Genomic DNA, 21,061 nt, shown 5'->3' with positions numbered 1-21,061 from the left:
ACACACACACACACACACTCTCTGAAGTGAATTTTCCAACATGTCTCTATGGGGCAGATCCTCAAAGAAGGACACGCTGCAATCTGCACCACAGATGCGGGGATCCACAAAGGTTTTTGCGCTAATGACTTGCAGGCGCAAACACGCCCACGAATGCGGCACCTGAAACAGGTGCGAATGTTGTGGTCTGGAAACCTGAGAGCAGTTTGCGCCAAAGGTTGTTCGCGAGTGCGTGTGTTTTTGGCTTCTCTGGGTAGCCGGCTCAGTGTCATCCTTTATATCCTCCAGCAAGGCAAGAATTGTGTCTCCCGGCAACCTGCATCTCTTTAAAATGTCCCGTTCTCGGAGGTCAAACAGTGAAACTCTGCTAGGATAAAGGCGCTCCTGTGCGCACCTGGCATTACGACGCCTCCTCCGTCACCAAGACTGCTGCCATAATGGAAAGAAAGTCAAGACGCATTGTCATTATATAAGCAAGACAATCACCAACACATGAGTACCATTTGTATTTTTCATAGCCTATCTAAAATATTGGCATATATGCTGTAGTCAATGCCGATCTATATATATAATTTCGGGATATATTTCAGGCTTTTCAGAGAGGAAAGTTTCACTCAGAAGCAGGAAACACTCTGACAGACAGAAGCTGCGCCTGGTTTTGGCTGGCGGTCTTTCCGTCTGTCAAACTGCGCGCGGACACGAGCGCAAACTCTTTCTGGATCTGCCGCTGTTTGAATGAGGCATATTTGCATGGAAGGGGGCGTGTCCTTTTGCGCGTAATGACTCATTTAAATACATTCAAATGAGTCTGGCGCAGCCCTGCCGCTACCTGCGCCTCCGCGCATTTTCACATGTGCGTCCCGTCTGTGGATCGGAATCACCGTTTTTGGCGCTGTTTACACGGATTTTCTGACGCAAAAGCTTTGTGGACCTGGCCCAAAGTGTCTGTTGGTATCAAGATGCTGCTGTTGCTGCTGCTGTTGTGACGTGTGTGCGTGTGTGTCTCCGTCTCCCTGCAGTTATTACAAAGGCATCAGGCAGATGGTTCCAGTCAGCGACCAGGACATGAACACACACCTGGCCGAGGTGTCCAGGGTACGAAGTGTGTGTGTGTGTGTGTGTGTGTGTGTGTGTGTGTGTGTGTGTGTGTGTGTGTGTGTGTGTGTGTGTGTGTGTGTGTGTGTGTGTGTGTGTGTGTGTGTGTGATGATCAGCCTTAAAGCTAATTTTGTCTGTAATATTTGAAACTTTGACTTTATTTTCAAACTGGTGACGTGTCGGTGTGTTGTTTTTTTTTGGCGGCGGCAGCAACACACAGACAAGCTGAACACCCAGGTGGCCTTACACCAGCTGTACCAGTACGCCAGCAAGTACTATGATGTGGTGAGCAAACATGTATTTCATCTAACAAAGGGTTATTTTTGTATGATTAATAAAGGCTTCTATCCTATGTATGTAAAATAAACATGTTGGAAATATATTTCTCTATTTTGGGACAGTAATAACATTTTTGCTAAAATTATTGTTATTATCAATTTTAACTGAATATCTCTTTTGGAACATAAAGGCCAACATTAAACATTTTAAAAAACTGCATTTAAAACTTGTTCCCTCGTTTGGAATGGAATAGAGGCCTTTATTAATCCCACATTGAAGACATTTGCATCATTACAGCAACAACACAACAGAAGAGAATGGAGAATATTTGAATTAAAAAGAAATGAAATGAAATGAAATATTTCTGGACTAAGATGGAACAAACAAGATATTCACATTATATTGACAGTTGAATTATTTTCCAGGTGATGTACACAATATTGACACTGGTTCTAAACTGAAACGTTGAATGTAAAGTGAGTGTCGCTGGCGCCCCCTACAGATCATCCAGTCTCTGGACGAGGACCCGGCCGCCCAGAACAAGCAGCTCACGCTGCGGCTCCAGCAGATCGCTGCCGCCCTGGAGAACAAGGTCACCGACCTTTGACCCCACCGCCCCACCCAGGGGCCTGGCGGTGGCTGGAGGCGATGAAGGGGCGGAGCTAGCGGACCACTGAAGGACAGGAAGTGGCTTCTTTTTTTTCGCATTGAAGGCCGTCATCGTCGGAGAAGGGGGAGGAGGTGATCTATGGACAAAAGTGGGCGGTGCTAGCGACGCCACAGGAAGCTGTTGAGGAGCCATGTGACTCTGAGAGGGGAGCGGGGTCGGGGCTAAGAAGCGGCGCCGTCGGAGCATCGTTTTTTCTGCACGGCAGCGGAAGCTGAGATGAAGAGTAGATGCCGAAACTTTTCAGATTTTAACGCTGCCAAATATTTTAACCACTTTTATTTCTCCTCACCTCCTCCACCTCCACCGCCACCGCCTCCTCCACCACCACAATGAAGCCAACGGTGGCTGATTTTTTTGTTTGTTTGCGTGTTTGTTTGCGTGTTTTTCCGCTCGGCAGCAGGAAAAGTGGATGTTTGGACTGGACGAGCCTGGACGGCGGTACGACGGCCAACCAGGGGCCCAGTTTCACCTGGCGGTACGGCAGAGGTCAGGGAGGTCGGGAGGTCAGGGTACGGTGTGCGGAGTCCAGGAAGAAGACGACGTAGAAGAAGAAGAAGAAGAAGAAGAAGAAGAAGAAGAAGGAGAAGAAGAAACCAAATGTTGACTTTTTTTGTTGTTGTCGCATGTCGGACGACGTTTGAGTGTTTGTGTGGACACAAAATGACTAAACAGACTCTGTGTGCAGGTGTGTGTGTGTGTGCGTGTGCGCCATCACTTTGTTTCTTCCTCATTGTTTTAATCACTTGCCTGATGCTGCAGCCAAAACACAAACTATTTTGATTTTAATCCAGCTTCACGTTCTGCATTTAAGCATCAGATTATGTTTGTTTCTAGTGTGTGTGTGTGTGTGTGTGTGTGTGTGTGTGTGTGTGTGTGTGTGTGTGTGTGTGTGTGTGTGTGTGTGTGTGTGTGTGTGTGTGTGGAGACCCCCAGGTTCCTCCAGCAGCCTACCATCCATCCCATTATCTCCTTTAAAAAAAAAAAATTAAAAAAAAAGTTCTCCCCAACTCGATTAATTTTATTCAGCCCATTCAAACGCTGTTTTCATGTTGAGTTCAGGGATGTTGGGAATCCACAGAATCCTCTTTGCGGAGATGTTTTGTGATTTTATGTTGTGGGCTGTAAACTGGAGAAAAAGATTTAATTTGGAACGTCTGAAAGTGTTTTGGGGTCAAAGTTCAGCCAGGGTTTTTCCCTTCGGGGTCGTGAAAACTTTTCTCGTTTGTTTGTTTAATGATATTTGATTTTGATTTATTTTTTTGTTTTGTTTTTTGTGGTCTGGGGCTAAATTGTCAACAGCTGTGATTTAAAACTTTGCATCAAACGATGGTGGCGTCCAGTCCAAATCTAGAAAACTCAGAAGTAACGACGGTACGGTTTTCTCTTTTGTTTTGTGTGGTGTTTTACACTTAATCTCCCTCTTTCTTTTTGTCAGTGCCTTAATCATTCTGGACCACAGAGGGCAGAGAGGGGGATTTCTTTTTTAATACTTAAACAAAGACAAAAAAAAAAAAACTGTCAATTTTTTTTCCATCAGAATCTCGCACATTTTCTTTCAGGTCTTTTTGAAAAGTAAAATCGAGAGGTTTCACATTTGATCAGCAAAAAGCACAAAAACGACGTGATGGAGTTTCCAGACTGTTGGGGAAAAAAATCTGTTTTATTATTTTTAAAGACTTTCAGAATCATTGTCAAACATAATTTTTATGGTCTCTTAACAGTCTTTTCAGTGTTTGTGTGTCAGTGCAGTTGGATGTTGCGTCGTAACAATAACCACTCTGAGCTCCCTCATTGCTCGTTGTTCATGTTTCTCGTGTGTGTGTGTGTGTGTGTGTGTGTGTGTGTGTGTGTGTGTGTGTGTGTGTGTGTGTGTGTGTGTGTGTGTGTGTGTGTGTGTGTGTGTGTGAAGTCAGGCGTGCCTGTGTGATGGTGTTAACGAGGGTTTTTGTGCGACTGAACGTGTCCGCCGGTACACAACGCCAGGCCTCAGTGTCTTTGATGGGTTGTGCAGCAGTTTGTGCGTCGCAACTCATCACCTCCTGACTGTCACGTGTGTGTGTGTGGGCGAAGCGACGCCAGTGTCCAAATTGGTCCGGACCAGAACCCGGTCCGGCGAACCTCCAGGGGATGAAATCCACATTTAGGGAGTCCAAATATCCAATAAAACATGTTTATACAAAAAACGCGTCTTGGTTGGTTTCTTTTCTTTTCATGGTTGAAAATTGATTTTATTTCTGCCACAATCTGAAATATCTACAATATTTTTGTCATGAAACATAAATGACCAGCTCGACCTTTTGGATGTGGTGTTGTTACTAAACCGATAATCTACTAGCAGCCACTCGCGGTGGTGAGCTTTCAACGTGACTGCCATTAAACCAAAATAACTATTTCAGTGTTTCTTCCTCCACGCAGACTGAGAGATGTTTCAAAGTTTCTGGTGAACTCGCAAACAAAAGAGAACTTGCGGTTTACTGCTCTTCCCAACTAGAATGGGCGCCACCAGGCGGTGGCACGTCGCACTGCAAGCGTCGGTGATTGGCTGGACGAGCGCCACCAGGTGAGAACACCTGAGAGCTGCTGAGCACTTCGGCCAACACAAGGGTGAGTGTTGTTGTTGTTGGGCTAAAGCCATGTTGTCAATGTTTTGCTGTTCTTCTCGCCTTGTTCATGCATTTAGCTGTTAGCTCGTTCGGCTAATCGCTGTCGTGAGCTGTTAGCTCGTTCGGCTAATCGCTGTCGTGATTCGTGAACAGTCTAGTTAAAAGACGAGGAAAATCGACCCGCACAATGAGTGAAACTAGCAAAACGCTAACATTTTTATATTACTATTTTGTGTTGGTGCGGTAGGGTTTGTCCTCACACTTTCTTCCCTTTTTATTTTTTATTTATTTTCTTTTATAAAATAAATAGCTGTTGCTAATTAAAACACTTTGGGGCATCATTTAGACTTGTTCAAATCGGTATTTATCTATTTATCAAACCCTAACATTTTATATATTTTGTATATTTGTGGCTGTGTTTCACTTTGTCGTCATGTTTTCACCGAGAAAGTAGGATTCCGACATCCAGGATGAACGAGTGAGCCGAGTTCAACCATTCCAAAACGCGGGTATCCAGGACTCATTGGCTGCACAGAGACCAAGCAGCAGAACAGATACGGATCCACCCAGCCAGGTAAAACTGATGAGGGGTCGATCGCGAACGAACCAAGAGACCAGAACAGAGCCGGCTCCTGATTAGGAGCATGTAGAACGTGTTTTAGTGAAGATTTTGTGCGATAGAGAAATTAGATTGTATTTAATATTAGAAACGGGATAAACTGAATAATAAATGCCTTAAGCTTTGATTTGTTCTATATTCAGGTTGAAGCAAAACTTGTTTGGCTCCATATAAAAAGGTTAACTGTTCTATCTGGGGATTAAAAAAAATGTTGTGCGTGTTTTAACAACATATGAAATGAAGTGGATAATTAGATGAACTGATCTACTCAGGCCACGTCCAAGGACCAAGTTTTATTGAGGCAGATGTTAAATTGCATTCATACATTAGTGCGTTGTATTCACTGGATTAAAAAAAAAGAGGCACCTCCTCGTAATTTCCAGATAAGATGCCTCATTTTTCTTTGTCCAGTGAATGCAATGCGCTTCTGTAAGTTCAGCCCATAGACTCAAGTGAAAATCAGAAATTTCACATTTTAGACATTCTTCTTCTTTTTGAAAGAACGTAGACAACAGGCGTTGCATTAGACAGCATCGAACATAAACTTTGAATAAATAATCAAGCAGCACTTTGGATTACTGCGAGCTACAATTCTGTCTTTAGAGGCTTCCAAGAAATAAAATCCACTCTTTTTAAATGTATAAAATACTCAGTAAAAAAGACTCTTAAAAATTATTTTTGAAAACATTAAATGAAAGGACAGACGTGTAGTGAGCGGCGGCCCTTTTAATTAAATATTTTAATTTATTCTTAATTCTGTACTGTTCTGCAAAGTACTGATAAATTAACACATTTCTGTTAGAAATCTGTGAGATTTGCGTGCAACCTTTTAATATAACAAATGCATGGAGCATTTAAATAGAACAAAATCATTTCTGGAAAACACAAAAACCTCCATAATAATAACAGAAAAAAGAAATAAAAACGGTGCTGCCTCAATATTCAACCCCAAAACAGGCGAAAAGGATCCGACACCAATAGCACCACCTGTCTGCTCAGATGTGCTGTAACTGTAGAACAAGAAAGTGAACTGAACCAAAAAAAATAGTTTTTCTTTGCCCTCTCAACTACAGTTCAGCGCGAGTCGAGGTAGCTCCGGTCAATCTAGAAGTGTCTTGTCTCTCTGCAGCCAGGAGATGGCAGCACTGGGTCGCTCCAGTGGGAGGTGGTGGTGATGTTTAAGTAGAGGGGATGTTGGAGAAAGTGCAGGTTGCAGTTCCGAAGGCAGAGAAACAGGAAGGGGACTGAGGTTTCTGGTGGTCCGGGGAGGTGAATGGCTGGTGAGGGAGGGGGGGGAAGCCCCAGCTCAGCTCAGATAGGTGAGGATGACCGACTGGATGGGCATGCGGCACACGGGACACAGCTTGTTCCTCTTCTTGAGCTTGCGGGCGCACAGGTAGCAGGAGATCATGTGACCCGTGCGGCCGTGCACGATGCAGCCGTTCTTGGGTCGCGATTGGCAGATGAGACACGGGTCGAGGCACGACTCGGGCAGCCGCCACTCGGCCGACACGCTGCGCTCCAGCTCCGGGGGCGGGGCCTCCGAGGGGAGCAACTCCTGGGAGTCCGACAAGCAGGAGGAGGAAGGCTGCGACTCCGAGCAGGAGGGCTGTGAGGAGGAGAGGAGGAGCTCCTGGGAGGCCAAGTCAGGGGCGGAGGAGTCGGCGCCGCACAGGGGGGCGGAGTCTTCCAGGCACTGCGACAGGGGCGGAGTCTGAGGCTGCTTGCAGTCGGGGACGTCGACGCCGTCGTGCTCCTCGCCATCAGAACCTGCAGCAGGAGCAGAGAGAGACAGCGGCTCAGACCAAGAGCAACCAGTGGAGATCGAGGAGGAGGAGGGGGAGGAGGGGAGGAGAAAGAAGAGGAACAGGAGGAGGAGGAAGGGAAGGGGGAGAGCAGACCCACCCAGGGTGGCTGATTGGTCACTGGGCTTCGGGGGGAGGGGCTTGGGGCTGGAGGAGGCCGACTTCTTGAGCTCCTCCGGCAGCCAATCCTGTCGTAGCGTCCAGCAGCGGAGGCAGTTCCTGGGCAGGGGGGGGTTGAGCTCGTCGCACTTGGGACACCGCCAGTAGTCCTGAGACATACACACACACTCACGGTCAGGCTAAGAGTGTCTGTCTGAAACTGTGTGTGTGTGTGTGTGTGTGTGTGTGTGTGTGTGTGTCCACAGACTTACAGCCTCGCTGATCTCAGTGTCTTCGTCAAACGAGTCGTCGTCGTCCTCGGCTTCGATGATGGTGAGCTCGTACACCTGCACGCGTGCGCGCACACACACACACACACACACGTATTAATGACTTTGATGTGTTCTGGGGGTTTCTTCTTCGTTGGTGTGGCCAGGTGGCGTCGCCGCTGCTGCTACCTGGTCGTCAGCGGACAGCGAGGCGTCGTCTTCGTCGTAGTCGTCCGAGGCGATCGACTCCACCTCGAACTCCACGCTGAAGTGGTCCGAGTCGGAGTCCGATTCGGCGGCCTCGGCCTCGGCCTGGCGGGACACACACACACACGCACACACACTTAGTTTCATCTACAACGCAGACTAATTACATCCCGTGTGTGTGTGTGTCTCTCTCTCTCTCACCGTGCTGTCTGACGATTGGCTGTTGTGTCGGTCCCGCCCACCACCGCCCAGCCCGCCAATCACACACCAGGACAGGCTGCCATCGAAGGTGAGGGAGTAGCTGTCGGACCTCCTCCTCTTCCTCCTCCCCTCCTCCTCGCCCTCCTCCTCGTCATCCCTCTCTTCCTCCTCTCCCTCCTCCTGCGCCTCCCTCTGGTTCTCTGCTTGCTGGGAGGGGCCTAAGGACAGGCAGTGGGTGGAGCTTAGATTACTCTCTCTTTGGGCTCTGCAGAGGTGGAGGTGGTGGTGCTGCTGCTGCTCACCTGGCTCGCTGCTCCTGCGGCTCCTCCTCCTCCGTCGACTCCTCCTGTCAGGGGACGTGGAGCAGCTTCCACACTCGCCCTCCTGGGAGGAAAACACTGCGTTTAACACAAAGCCTCCCTGTGGTTCATTTGATTCTTCTCAGGTGTGTGTGTGTGTGTGTGTGTTACCTCTGTCTTTTCCACCTGACTGTCGCTGTGCTGCTGTTGGCTGGAGCTCGACGATGGAGACTCTGAGAGAGCGAGACAGACAGACTCAATCAACTACTGACTCAATCAACTACTGACTCAATCAACTACTGACTCAAACAACTACGGAATCAATCAACTGAATCCAACAACTACGGAATCAATCAACTGAATCCAACAACTAAGGAATCAATCTACTGACTCAAAAAAAGACTGAATCAATCCACTACTGAATCCATCTGCATGCGACCGCAGACGTCCCCACTTCACACAGTGCGAGTCTGACAGTTACAGCGCCCCCTCCTGGGCTCAGAGAAAAGCTGAGGTTCTCCTTCCTACCTGGGTTCTGGACGGCCACCAGGTTCTTGCTGATCATGGCAAACAGAACGCTGAGAGAGAAAAGTGAAAACATGATGCTGTAAGGAACCGAGCAGAGAGCCTTGCAGGGAACGACAAAAAAACAGTGGCCACAAAAAAACAAACAACTCACCGAGGCTCCTTCACCGAGAAACTGTCGACTCCCAGCACCCGCCCCAGTGCATCCTGGGAGCAGTGCACAATGTGCTGCTGCGTCTGGTCGTACAGCTGCTTCTCCATGATGTACTGGCCCAGGTAGAACATCACCTGCAGGTAGAGAACAACTGTTTAGGCTGGAGGTCCAGGTTGGAAGTCTGAAGGTTCGGACTGAAGGTCTGAAGGTTCAGGCTGAAGCTGGAGGTCCAGAATGAAAGTTCAGACTGAAGGTCTGAAGGTTCGGACTGAAGGTTCAGGCTGAAGCTGGAGGTCCAGACTGAAAGTTCAGACTGAAGGTCTGAAGGTTCGGACTACCCACCTCCTTCATCGTGAAGACATCTTTGGTGGCTCCGGCATGCTGCAGCAGACTGTGGAACTCCACCTTGGGCCGGACCTGCACGCGCACACAGGAGGCCGTGAGCGGGACGGGAAGCGGACGACAGTCCAGCAGGACGTCACCGTTGCCGCCACTCACCAGTCTGTTGTCATCCAAGGCGTCGTATCTGGGTTCTCTGTCAGCTGACATTGTCGGGCTGGTTCCTCCTGAAGACAAAACGCCGCCAATCACCGGTTTGTTTGAAGAGCAACTTGAGAAGTCAAAACTCCAGCAAATGTTACTGCTGACCAAAGCAAAGCGACATTTGAAAATGTGCGGCTCTAACTTGTGTGGCTTGTGTCTTTGTAGTATTTATAAAGTCTGTCTTGGCTTTAAAATAATTCCATGTTCTAACATTCTAGATCTGTAACTATTGTACAGAAGAAGAAAGTGTTTTTGCTGAAGAAAAAACATTCCTGAATTTTTCACAATATTCCAAATAAACAATCACACTGCACCCTTTCAGTCTCCTGTCCTTCTGAAACTACACCCAAAACATCTCTCACAATCCACAACAATTTTGACTACTTCCTTGTCGTTCATCAGGAATAGCGGGAATCCTTCCTTACCTGTTGTGTGCAGACCGAGAGAATCAGCAGTCCATCCTGTGCAACACAGAGCAGATAAAGTGCAATGAGAAGGCAGCAGAGAGCGCACCGGCCTCTTATACACCCAGTGAGACATGTTGAGACTAGACCGGCCCAGCTGTCAGAGCCACGCACACTGGGGCTGGCTGAGTCAGCGTGTGTTTACTACCAGCAGGAACAGCTGATTGAATCATGCAGTGGCAGTGGCAGCGGCTGTATGCAGGCATGCCGGGACTAGTCCAACATTGTCTTGACTCACAGCGCTGAGTCACCACACTAACCAGGGACAACCAGGTTAATCATCTCATCTGAGACTGCGTGAAGTGAAACTCCTCAGAGACCGAGGGGGAGTGGAGGCACACCCGGCTGGCTGGACTTCTGTCATAGGTTAATTAACGCCTAATACACTCGTACAAGTCTTTTGTAAATACTTACAAAAAAGAACAAATGAAGACAAATTACCTTACGCTAGCAGTTGAAAGTTTGGACACATGCTTCTGATGTAATGGTTTTTCTTCTAATTTCATGACTGTATAAATTGTAGATTTTCACTCAAGGCATCAAAACTATGAAGGAACCCATATGGAATATGAATTAAAACAAAAAAGTTAAATAACTTAATCAAGTTTTATATTTTAGATGATCTAGAATAGCCACCCTTCATATAAAATATTTATAACGTAAAGTTTAGAAATTAAATTTTTGGTCATATATTTCAGTGTGTATCTACAGTGTAGAAAGCAGTAAAGAGAAAGAGAAACAGGTGTGTCCAAACTTTTGACTGGTTGTGTATTTGTGAGTAATATGTGAAATAAACAACAACAACAAAAAAGTCAGATGAGAATATATTTGCTATACTTTCTAAGGGATTTAAAACACTTAAAATAAAACTGAACATTTCTGTCAACACAGGAAACGAGATATTGGCTTTGTTTTACATATTTGATGAGGTGATCAGACGTCAATTAGGTGAAAATACAACATCACAAAAAACAAAAGGCGTAATCAAGTCACGATGAGACGCAGCAAGTGTCCTCAAGAGTAGTAAACATCAGCTGACTACAGAGTACAGGATATACTGACCCTCAGGCTGCAACAAACAACTTCCTATGTGTCACATCACATCACGTGACAGGAGCAAAATTATTTGTAACATAAGTTGCAAGGACAAGGACTTATTATATTCACACTGGGTTGTTTTTTTTTTTCTTCAAAGCTCGGTAGATCACGAGGTTAATATTTAGACTAAATACATAAATCGAAACAATACTTAATGCGCAGAGGTTCAAGACTTGCGAGTCACAAAGGTTGACTTTTGACCATGTTGCTAAATGGCGTCACAAACGTCGCCATTCCAAACATTCCAAAGTGACGTAGCGCTTATTTTTCATCCCAAGGTGTGCAATGTACAAGCTGTACCTCAGTTCAACACATCACATCACCAGTGGAGCTGGTGGACACTTTCTGTTACGACACCGACAAACGTGCAGAGGAGGTAAATATGTCCGGACTTGTCCCGCTCCGTGACGTCACATGCTGACTGTACACAGACACACCGAAGACTTTGTTTTAGTCTTGATCGTCCGTCGTAGACACACATTCGCATATCACACCTTCATTATCAGTCCGGTGGTGGCCCAGTTAGGGAGAGGGGGTGGAGTGGTGTGGTGCTCATATTCCGACAACACTGGTACTAACTGCAGCTCTTAGCTGCCAAAGTTAGCCTAGCCTGAACATGTCCGGGATGTTGTCCTGACTGCCCACCACACAGCCATCATCTTCAATTAACAACAGTTCTACTGAGAGAACCGTTTCAACATCTACTTTTCTTTGTTCAAGAATAGCACAAAATCAAAATTGCAGCCACGGACAAATCTAACTAAGCTACACATTTATAAAGTTAAGCTGCGGCTAGCCCGGATGTTAGCATCCCACCAACTTTTAGAGCAGCGTTAGCCAACACAAGCGTTGAGAACTACGTTAACCTGCACGCTGAACAAAACTTAAATTAAAACTGCAACTTAACGGTACTTAAAATCGTCCAGGGGGTAATGTCATGCTGTTTGACATTAGCTAACCTCATTGGCTGATACGGCCACTGAAGCCCGAGGCTCTGCGGCCTACTAGCACGCTTCTAGCCACCTGCTCTAGCGTTTAAAACGGAGCTGTTAACAACGTTCAACCATAGCGTAGTAAAACAATAGCAGCGGTGTGCATACCTTTGCGGCTTCCTTTAAATAATATAGTAACGTTCTAATCCAATGAAGCTTTTTTGTAAGAATTTACAGATGCCAAGGCTAGCGGGTCATCGGTGTGTTTATATTTGAGTGGCTCGTTCGAATTTGTGGGCCGTGAGCTCAGGCTGCGTTCCGTTTCAACCCGTTCCCACACTTCGGGGGGGTGAAGGGGGGTGTAATTTTTATTTTATTTTTTAAAACAATTTTGCCTCATAAAAATATATATTGGTATGTGGAGGGCTAACCTGACATGTATTCATATAGTAGCCCCCCTCCCCCTTTCTTTAATCTGTGATTAAAGTTGGGACAACTTCGTTCTATGCGTGGTGTTATTTTTTAACCCCACACGGCTTCTGTTGCACCAATCATGTGGTCGTTCGGGATGACGAGATGCCTGCCTCAGCAGCGCTGATACTGGCCGACAGGCGAGGCCCCCTGCTGGTATTGGTGTGAAACTGCAGCTGGTGCTCCTCGTTTTATTTCTCAAAACCCTCTGTGTTGTCTTTACTCTTTTCTTAATTGTTAAAAGTTTTAACAATTAAGAAAAAACTCCTTGATTAATGGGTGTTAACTTAAAACCCATTAATCAAGGAATTTCTGCGCATTGATCAGGTAAAAGATAGAGACATTTAAGTCAAGTTTAAGTTTCAACTTAATTCAGTCAGTTCAAAACAAATCTCACCCATATACAGAACAGGAAAGAGATTTTTATTTTGCAAAAGGAAACATCAAATATTACAATCAAAAGAAAACTGAACGTTAAGAAAATTTTAACAATAATGTGTTTGTGTGTGCATTTGTTGTGTTTATGATTGCAGCTCGTAGCCCAGGGGGTCGAGTCCGCGGTCCAACAGGCAGAGTGAAGAGTCACGCAGCTTCTGAAGGAACCTCTGCAGCTCCTCTTTGGAGAAAACCTGAGATATTGACACAGGTCAGTGACCACAGCTCACGAAACAAGCAAAACCTTTCAAATCTGGTCTCGATCATTAGAATTAAACACGTTGTCTTTCAAAAACAAAAGCTAATCAGTGAAGATCAAAACCTCATCAGGTCTGAATTGGAGTCAGATGATGAAGGTCGTAAACGGCTCGTCAATGAACAAGGCCGAGAGCCTGGTGGCATGATTAACAATCCCTTTGTTTGGCTTCCAGTGCAGATAAAATATTAAAAAAAGAAAAGAAGAGAAGACGTGTTAGCTGTAGCAACGCAACGCTCACCTGGTAGAGGCAATTCTGATCGGAAGAGATGATGTCGGCGAGCCGCAGCGCCTCCTGGTGTCTGGAGGAGTTCTGCAGCACGCTGAGCAGCAGGAAGGTGAGGCGGGGCAGGCACAGGGAGCGCAGTGCCGCCATCTGGTGGCTGCGCTCAGCATCCTGCTCAGAGTCCTGCAGACAATGACACACACACTTTTCCTTTCAGTATGTGAATTAGAATTCTGTTTAAAATAATGATTCAGCTTGAGACACATAATGAGAGAACTTCTTCAGCTGAACTTCTTTCTCTCTTCCTCTCCTTGTGCTACTTCCTGTCGCAGGTACCTGTTTGGTGTCAATCATCCAGCCTCCATCTACAAACAGCAGCACGTTGTAAATTCTCTCTTTGACGTCTTTGGTGAGAACTTCAAGGCGACTCGACCAGGCTGCCAGAGAGGTCTGGAGAACACACACACAGACATACACACTTTAACGACCCGTCTGGGTAAAGTGATGCTCCATTTTTGTTTTCTTTTTACCTGGTACTCCTCCTCTCTCATCTCGTTGGCGACTCTCTCGGTGAACTTGGCCTCGGGGACGGGTGCCGGCTTCTGGGGGGCGCCGCCGCTGTGGTTGAACCATTCAGTGAACGCCTCATGGGCTTCCTGCAACACAGTTGACACGACACAACAGCGCTTATACAGCAGCGACTTTTCATACTATTGTATTCCATCCTCATTTTGCTTTTAAGTCTATTTTTATACATTAGTTTAGTTTAAACACATTTTAAACTGTCCTGTCTCATATCTTAGCCCCAGTGTTGGTTCATGGGGGACCTGTACACTGGGTGGTGTTGCCCACTTGGGGGAGTCACCCTGGCCACTCCTACCAGTGTTGATGATTCCCTATGGTGGTTCCTCAGTGCCCTGCCATTTTTACTATCCTGACTGTTTCTGCGATGTGAGGAGTGGGTGGGTTTTCATGGTCTGTGGCATTTCTGTTGCATTTTATTTTTTGTCCAGCACTTTGTGTTGCATTGTCTTTTGGATGAAAAGTGCCTTATAATAATCAAATCTGATCTTGATCTGAACGAACGTGATCCTCTCTGTTCTAGCAGACACTGGTGGCGGCGTCGCGGCGCTGCTGACCAGGTAGGCTCGGATGCACAGGTGCTCCCTGATGGCGTTCTCGTCCTCGGGGGGCACCGTGGTCTGGCCGAGCTCTGCCCACTGGCGGTAGACCTCCCTGATGGAGTCGTCGGGCACTTTGGAGAAGACGGCCTTCGCTGCGTCGTGTTTCTGCAGTGCTGGATGACAAGCAGGCCGTCGTGGTTAACAGCAGCAGCAGCAGCAGCAGCAGCAGCAGCAGCAGCAGCAGTTCAGAAACCAGGTGTGTCGAGGGACAAACGGTGCACTACCCAGGAACTTCCTCATGATGGCGTTGGACTGCTTCAGGGCCTCGGCTCGATGGGCGGGTTCGAAGAGCAGCCAGTCGATGACGTCGATCTTCTTGGAGTCGTCCTGTCGGAGCGGCGACAGCGTCAGCAAACTCATCTCGTTGTTAAAGGTCCAGTATATAAAAATTTTAAGGTAGCTCGTCTGACAGCGCGTTTCATTTTCAGGGCTTCCCTAAAAACATGACAGTGACGCAAGACGGCAGCCCACCAAGAGCAAGACCCTTGCTATAGTAACATTCTTCAACTAGATAGATAGATAGATAGATAGATAGAGTAGGAAAACCAACATTTTTTTAATTGTCCTACGAGTATGACAGCAAACGAATGTAAACCAACAAAAGCAAACGTAATTCTCTAAAATCTGGTGGGACGAGATTTTAGAAAATTACGGCTTACACGCTTCACACAATTCAATGGAAACACCTGCAAATCGCAATTGTACTTTGTTGAAATTTTAGAAATATCGCAGTTATTATGCGAAAAACGTGTCATGGGAATGCAGCTGGTGTCTGGGATTATTTGTTTTAAAGCACCTTGGTGGTTCCGATCTCCAGCGTCTGGCTGTGGTGCGTGAAGTCGCTCTCGTCTCGCTCCCTCACCGTCTCCACCACCAGCTTGGTGACGGCGGCGACGTCCAGACCTAGACAGGAAGCAGGCGTTCACTCCTTCGCTCCTCTCACGCTTCCCTGGCTCCACCCTTTAAACCGCTTTCCCGCCCCCTCCCCTCCCCGCGGCCTCACCGGCGTCGGTGGCGAGCTGCAGGCAGCGCGGGCGGAGCTCCGGCTGCGTGACCGTCTCCAGGAAGGTGGCGTACTGGACGGTGGCGACCTCTGCTGGCAGCTGGCTGACGTAGCTGGCCACCAGCTCCGTCTGCTGGTCCCGGATCAGCAGGGAGACGTACGCCTTCAGCACGTCGACGCACACCTCCTCCTGGCGAAGGCGAGACGGAAAGGTGAGGACCGCATGACGGGATTGAAGGGGGGGGGAATCAACCAATCGGATGAGGTTTACCTTCAGCGCCAAACCCAGAGAGCGGAAAAACAGCAGGAGGTGACTCATAAAGCGCAAAAGGTGCGAGGGGAGGGGCTTGGAGGCCGTCAGCCAATCTGAAAACTCCTCCAGCAGACCTGTCGGGGACGGAAGGCGTGGATTTGGAAGACTGGCGATTGAAATGCACTGAAATGTGTTCATCCCTCAGGCGGAAATCTTTCAAACTTTACCATCCAGGTCCCCCAGGATGACAAACTTCTGGATGAGGTGGTAGTGCTCCCTGGTCTCCTCTAGCACCCTCTAGTGGCAGCAGAGAGAAGCAGCTGCTTTTGAGTGCCGCGTACAACATCGGTAAATTATTGGGAGGGTTTTGTTTGTTCATTTATTTGCTTTTACCTTTGACTCTGTGGCCTGAAGCTCCTCGAACACCTTCTCCATAGTCCAGCTGCAAGGAGACGACGACACCGTCAGACTGTTGTCCATTGATAGCTAGAATTCTGTATCTGTTCTGTCCACTAGATGGTGCCAAGTGCTCACTGGCTGGTAAAGTGAGTCAGCAGTACAAAGACTCAGAGAATGTGTGTGTGTGTCTCTCACTTGGCCTCCATGTATTCGCGGGGCAGCGTCTCCACCTCCTGCTGAGCCATCCCCGACGACATCAGCTCCTTCTCCACCAGCGAGTCCACCATCACCCTGAAGTGAGCCCACACGCAGTCCTCCCACGACTCGCACACGGCCAAGATCTGACACGCAAAACAGACACACACACACACACACACGCTCAGTGTTGGCCCAGGTTCGCAATCAGCAGCGACAGGTTTTTAGCAAACAGATGTTCAGTACCGGTTTGAGGTTTCCACTCAGGCTGGCGTAGATGGCTCGCTCATATCTGTTGAGCTGCTCCTGAAACCACACACACACACACACACACACACACACACACACACACACACACACACACACACACACACACACACACACACACACACACACACACACACACACACACACACACACACACACACACACACACACACACACACACACACGGTCATTTAGCCGTGATTTAAAGAAGACAGACAGGCCTGGGGCCTGCAGAGTGAGACGTCTCTCTGGTCTCTCACCTCCTCAGCCATCCTCCAGCAGCAGGCCTTCCAGATGCCTCGCTGCGGGTTCCCCTCCACCGGCTGCAGCTTCTGGCTGCCTGCACACAGAATACACGGAAACATGATGATGACGATGATTATAATGAGCAGCAGCAGCAGCAGCAGCAGCAGCGCCACCAGAAGGGCCGGTGGCCCGAGGTCAGAAGGTTACCTGAGTTCATGTTGGGGTCGTGGTAGAGCTTCCAGCCCTCCAGCGTCGCCGCCCTCCATGCTTGACCACAGCGCTTGCACAGCCGCTGAGCCTACACACACACACACACACACACACACACACACACACACACACACACACACACACACACACACACACACACACACACACACACACACACACACACACACACACAGAGTTAACACCTCCTGCTGTTGCAGCTCCAGACCTGTCAAGGGTCTCGGGAAGCGGCTGCTTGCTGTTTTCCTGCTTCACCTCGTCCGTCATGCCAGCGCGGATCAGGGTGAACAGATTCTTCAGCAGTCGAGCATCGTCCTCACGGTCCAGGTCCGCTAGGGGGCGCTGCTGCCGCAGAGGAGCGTCCGGATCCTGGGAGACACACAGGTTAGTACGACTGTCTTGAGACGGTGCGAGTGTTTCCAGAACCTACCAGCTCAGTGACCAGTGGAAGTGTGACGGCGCCGCCGCTGGCGCTGCTCTTCCTCCTCATCTTTAGAGCGTGAAGTGTGTTCTCCCTGAACAAAAACACACACGCGCACACAATGAGGTTGTCATCAAAGGCTTGTACAATTTATACCAGTGTTTGTCAACTGGTGGGTCGCATACCCAAAAGTGGGTCATGGAGCTGTTTTATGTGGGTCTCAGCTTTGTGGGCAGTTTATATATATATATATTTATCGAGAAAATGATGGTCATTGATTTTGCAGGACACACAATTCAATCACAATGAGCGGAGACACAGCAGCACGTACGACGTCGTGACGTCACGTTGTGAATAAATTCTGTGCTGTGGATTTATCATTTTTTTTAAACGACTAAAAGACCAGAAGTGAAAAATCTACAATAGAAAGATTTGCTATGAATCGCGTTTCAGGTCACCGTCGTCCTGTCAGCCGTTTTAAAGGCCTTCATTTTTGTATTGCAGTCGATGGGAAAAATGCTTTTTTGGCCAATGCGATTTCTTTTACTGCAGTACCTAAAGTGGCCACTGGGAGAAATCGGCACGCCAGCATGTTGCCAGTCCGGCATTCCAGTTTTTATAATACATCCATGGACTCCACCAGTTGAGAACCAGTGATTTATACGTTTCACAGGTGCAAACTCACCAGCAGACGTTTTTGGCGTAGTATTCAATGTTGTCCGAAAAGTCTCCAATCTGATCTTTGGCGATGCTCTCCAGCCAATCCACCACCAGCTGTGTCGCGGCGCCCCCATAGGCAACAAAGATTAACCACAACAAATACAGTTTGAGAATGCATTTGTGTGTGTGTGTGTGTGTGTTTGAGTCGCTCATCTTGGTGTTACCTGACTCTGCCTGGTAATGGCGTCATGCTGAAAGAGCTGCTCCACCACAACCTTCTCGCTGTCACTGGGAACCTCAATGCAGACACACAATCACTGTCAGTTAAGGGGAAAACTGTGTGTGTGTGTGTGTGTGTGTGTGTGTGGGTGGGTGTGTGTGTGTTCTGCTCAAACTTACAACCATGTCTGTCATCATGTCGTCTTCCATCGCCAGCTGGACCCGATCCCTGCAGCAGAGAGCGAGAGGAGGAGGAGGAGGAGGAGGAGGAGAATCAGGTACCAGACAGACAGACAGACAGGTGGGACCCACAGACTGGACCAGTACCTGTACAGTGAGGTGACCAGTCTCCAGGTGCAGCTCTCCTGCTGCAGCAGCCAGCGCACACCCGCCGCCTTGCTGCTCTGACCTGCTCGGAGGACGACCGTCTGCAGCAGGTCCACCTGGAAACACAGGTCAGTGAGTGGGACGACAGGTAGGAGGTCTGAGCGGGTGAGGCAGTCTTGCTGTGTCAACCAGCTACAAGTCCCAGCTCCTTTAGAGAAAGCTTGTTAAAAACACTTTTAAAAAAAACAAAAAACAACAACACTTTTTTCCTATTTTATACCAGGGGACACCAATGCGGTCACCAGGTACAGTAGCCCCCGAGGACCACATGAGTCGCCCCCCGCAGGACTGTTTGAAAAATAGCACTTAAAGTCAGAGGATAAATGTTTCGGGTGTTTCGACTGTTCTCTCATGTAGAAATGGGTCACATTGGACCCTCATCATTATTTAAACATGGTACAAAAAAGGTTGGGGAGGGGGGGGGGCGCTGTTTTAATGTGGCTCCAGCCAATCAGCCCATTGGCTCTAAACAGCCAAAAAACCCAGCGGCCTACCTTGTCCTGGCACAGAGCCTGGTAGTCGTCCAGCAGCTCAAACACTGCAGAAGAAGAGTTTCTGTGGAAGGCACCGAGGAACTCTGGGAACAGACTGGCAGCCACTGAAGAGGGGGGAGGAAAAAATAAATAATGAAACGCCTTTCGAGTTTGAAAAGGATCGAGACGTTAACACAGAGACCCCCCTCCCTCCTCCACCCTGGTCGGCTCAGGTGTGCTTGTTTCGCTCACCCCCCTCGCCGGGGTCGTCCTCCTTAAGCAGTGCCGAGCTGAGGTTGCCGACGTCCTTGGTGAAGAAGCTGGTGTTCTCCATCCCAGACTGCGGCGACGGGTACAAGCTGTTGGTCCAGTCGCTGTCATTCAGGTTCTACACGCACACAAACCCAACACGCTGATGAATACTGTGTTCTTGATTTTTTTTTTTTCTTTGGAGGGGCACAAGCTCACACAACAAAGAATGTCCTGAGAATTTGGCGGAATCTGAGATCCAGGTTCGCAGACGAAGCAGCGGAGGAAAAGATAAGGAATGTCACGTCACAATCTGCCTCTACGTGTGTGCATGAGTCTCACCAGACTGCCGACCGTGTGTCTCGGCGTGTGCGTGTACCGTGGCGTTTGACCGCCAGAAGCCAAAATGGCCGACACGTCCGGAACCCTGGGCGTGACTGAGTCAGAGATGAAAGAGACGAGAAAAATTAAAGGATTTTTCCATCCCGGAGAATCGTCAGCTTCTGCGGCGTGTTCTTGTTCTGCGCGAGTGTTGTTTTTACCAGCCTGCCTGTAGAGAGAAGCGGGTGTGTTCCTCAGCCCGGAGCGGGCCGGCGTCACCGCGGGGAGGACGGGGCTGCCGCTGCCGGGCGACGGGACTGAGAGCAACGGTCAGAAAAACATACTGACAACATACGGAACACATTTCAGAGCTGCAAAATGAGTCGGCGCAGTGGTGAAGAGTTACAAGGAGAATCTATTTCTATGCTTGAGGATACAGGCCACCCTCTTGCTCAGCCGGCGAGCTGCAATGGTCACATGGTCTTCTCTGACGACAGGCGACAGCAGCTCACTCTGACCCCTGCAGGACAACAATAAATAACAATCCAACCAAGACGTATTTGTAAAGTATCCGTCATGGGAAGAGCATATCTCACATCAGCGTCGTTAATATTTCAATAAAGTAGCAAAAGTATCTGCACTCAAGGCCGAAGTTAAAAAAAAAAACAAAAAAAAACAAGACTTAATTTGGGAGGTGATAATGTGGAAATGACCTTCACGCTCATGATGCACATGAGCTGTTTTCCTGTTCATAGTAATGCATGTGTTGTGTTTAAACAAAAGTAATAAGGTAGTAATGCTAATGACAGTCTATCAATTGAACTCAAGTCCGAACACCGTGCAGCAGTAACAGGTCCTACGTTTGATTTCCGTCCACACCGGCGAAAAAAACAAGCGCTGTTATGTTATAATGACGTTATACGTCGACATGGCAGATGTACACAAACTTACAGCACTAGCTTAGCCAATTAGCATTCGCACTGCATGAACGTCCTAATGACAATAGAGCAATTTTACGCGGGCAGCGGCTGACTGACGAGCTACGCGGCCAAGCAAGCGGTCAAGACTTCGGCAGAACAAAAAGAGTCTACGATGAACCACAGAGTAAGAAATGTGTTATTATACCAGTCCATGGTTGCCTCTCTGTCAGTTCCCGCTTCACGAGGCGGTGCAGACTTCTTCTTCGTTGGGTTTGTTCTTCTTCGTCGTATTTTTTTTAAAGCTTCCGCGCTCGTCTATACTCCGGTCCGCTTGGGGGCGCAAATGCTCACCCCGCACTACCCCCGGCGCGCCACAGACGAAGC

At 48.1% G+C, this 21,061-nt stretch overlaps 3 protein-coding genes and 1 long non-coding RNA gene across 5 annotated transcripts in view; 2 read left to right on the top strand and 2 right to left on the bottom strand.

Moving 5' to 3' along the window:
• Nucleotides 1-4,229, top strand: part of LOC142899935 (plexin-B2-like) — a 62,387-nt gene extending 58,158 nt beyond the window's left edge. The window contains exons 40-44 of the mRNA XM_076043894.1: nucleotides 1,020-1,095; nucleotides 1,308-1,382; nucleotides 1,879-2,587; nucleotides 2,631-3,893; nucleotides 3,956-4,229. Of these exons, the coding sequence (XP_075900009.1) occupies nucleotides 1,020-1,095; nucleotides 1,308-1,382; nucleotides 1,879-1,983 (256 nt within the window). The 3' untranslated portion in view covers nucleotides 1,984-2,587; nucleotides 2,631-3,893; nucleotides 3,956-4,229. The remainder of the gene's footprint in view (nucleotides 1-1,019; nucleotides 1,096-1,307; nucleotides 1,383-1,878; nucleotides 2,588-2,630; nucleotides 3,894-3,955) is intronic.
• A 1,313-nt stretch (nucleotides 4,230-5,542) lies between these two features.
• Nucleotides 5,543-12,246, bottom strand: mdm2 (MDM2 proto-oncogene). Of its 2 annotated transcripts, XM_076044336.1 has the most exons (13): nucleotides 12,033-12,245; nucleotides 9,796-9,831; nucleotides 9,326-9,393; nucleotides 9,170-9,244; nucleotides 8,828-8,961; nucleotides 8,677-8,726; nucleotides 8,320-8,381; nucleotides 8,152-8,233; nucleotides 7,850-8,067; nucleotides 7,631-7,753; nucleotides 7,445-7,519; nucleotides 7,174-7,342; nucleotides 5,543-7,038 (listed from the first exon to the last, which is right to left on the bottom strand). In XM_076044336.1, exons 3-13 carry the CDS (start codon nucleotides 9,374-9,376, stop codon nucleotides 6,575-6,577), a joined length of 1,503 nt encoding a protein of 500 aa, XP_075900451.1. In that variant the 5' UTR covers nucleotides 9,377-9,393; nucleotides 9,796-9,831; nucleotides 12,033-12,245; the 3' UTR covers nucleotides 5,543-6,574. The 2 variants fall into 2 exon arrangements, with proteins under 2 accessions (XP_075900451.1, XP_075900450.1); XM_076044335.1 differs by having other exon boundaries at nucleotides 9,170-9,393; nucleotides 12,033-12,246.
• LOC142900198 (uncharacterized) lies at nucleotides 8,951-9,681 on the top strand. Its single transcript, XR_012928861.1, has 2 exons — nucleotides 8,951-9,080; nucleotides 9,155-9,681. It is a non-coding gene; the product is annotated as an uncharacterized LOC142900198 (long non-coding RNA).
• Nucleotides 12,247-12,737: 491 nt separating the features above from the next.
• On the bottom strand, nucleotides 12,738-21,022 carry nup107 (nucleoporin 107). Its single transcript, XM_076044325.1, has 27 exons — nucleotides 20,883-21,022; nucleotides 20,195-20,277; nucleotides 19,979-20,074; nucleotides 19,779-19,873; nucleotides 19,440-19,575; nucleotides 19,209-19,312; nucleotides 18,655-18,770; nucleotides 18,508-18,556; nucleotides 18,333-18,404; nucleotides 18,134-18,222; nucleotides 17,458-17,542; nucleotides 17,283-17,396; nucleotides 17,007-17,097; nucleotides 16,814-16,893; nucleotides 16,533-16,592; nucleotides 16,287-16,432; nucleotides 16,086-16,134; nucleotides 15,920-15,989; nucleotides 15,711-15,826; nucleotides 15,440-15,629; nucleotides 15,233-15,339; nucleotides 14,661-14,763; nucleotides 14,392-14,549; nucleotides 13,783-13,908; nucleotides 13,589-13,702; nucleotides 13,268-13,435; nucleotides 12,738-12,964 (listed from the first exon to the last, which is right to left on the bottom strand). The coding sequence occupies exons 1-27, from the start codon at nucleotides 20,888-20,890 to the stop codon at nucleotides 12,857-12,859; spliced, it is 2,733 nt and encodes a 910-aa protein (XP_075900440.1). The 5' UTR covers nucleotides 20,891-21,022; the 3' UTR covers nucleotides 12,738-12,856.
• Between the last annotated feature and the right edge of the window lie 39 nt (nucleotides 21,023-21,061).

The sequence above is a fragment of the Nelusetta ayraudi genome, unplaced genomic scaffold (genome assembly GCF_046127955.1).
Source record: "Nelusetta ayraudi isolate G7.1 ecotype Tasmania unplaced genomic scaffold, CSIRO-AGI_Nayr_v1 ptg000079l, whole genome shotgun sequence".
Classification (NCBI taxonomy): Eukaryota; Metazoa; Chordata; class Actinopteri; order Tetraodontiformes; family Monacanthidae; genus Nelusetta; species Nelusetta ayraudi.
Note: the sequence above shows the minus strand (reverse complement) of the source record. Positions and strands in the feature narration are given on the sequence as shown.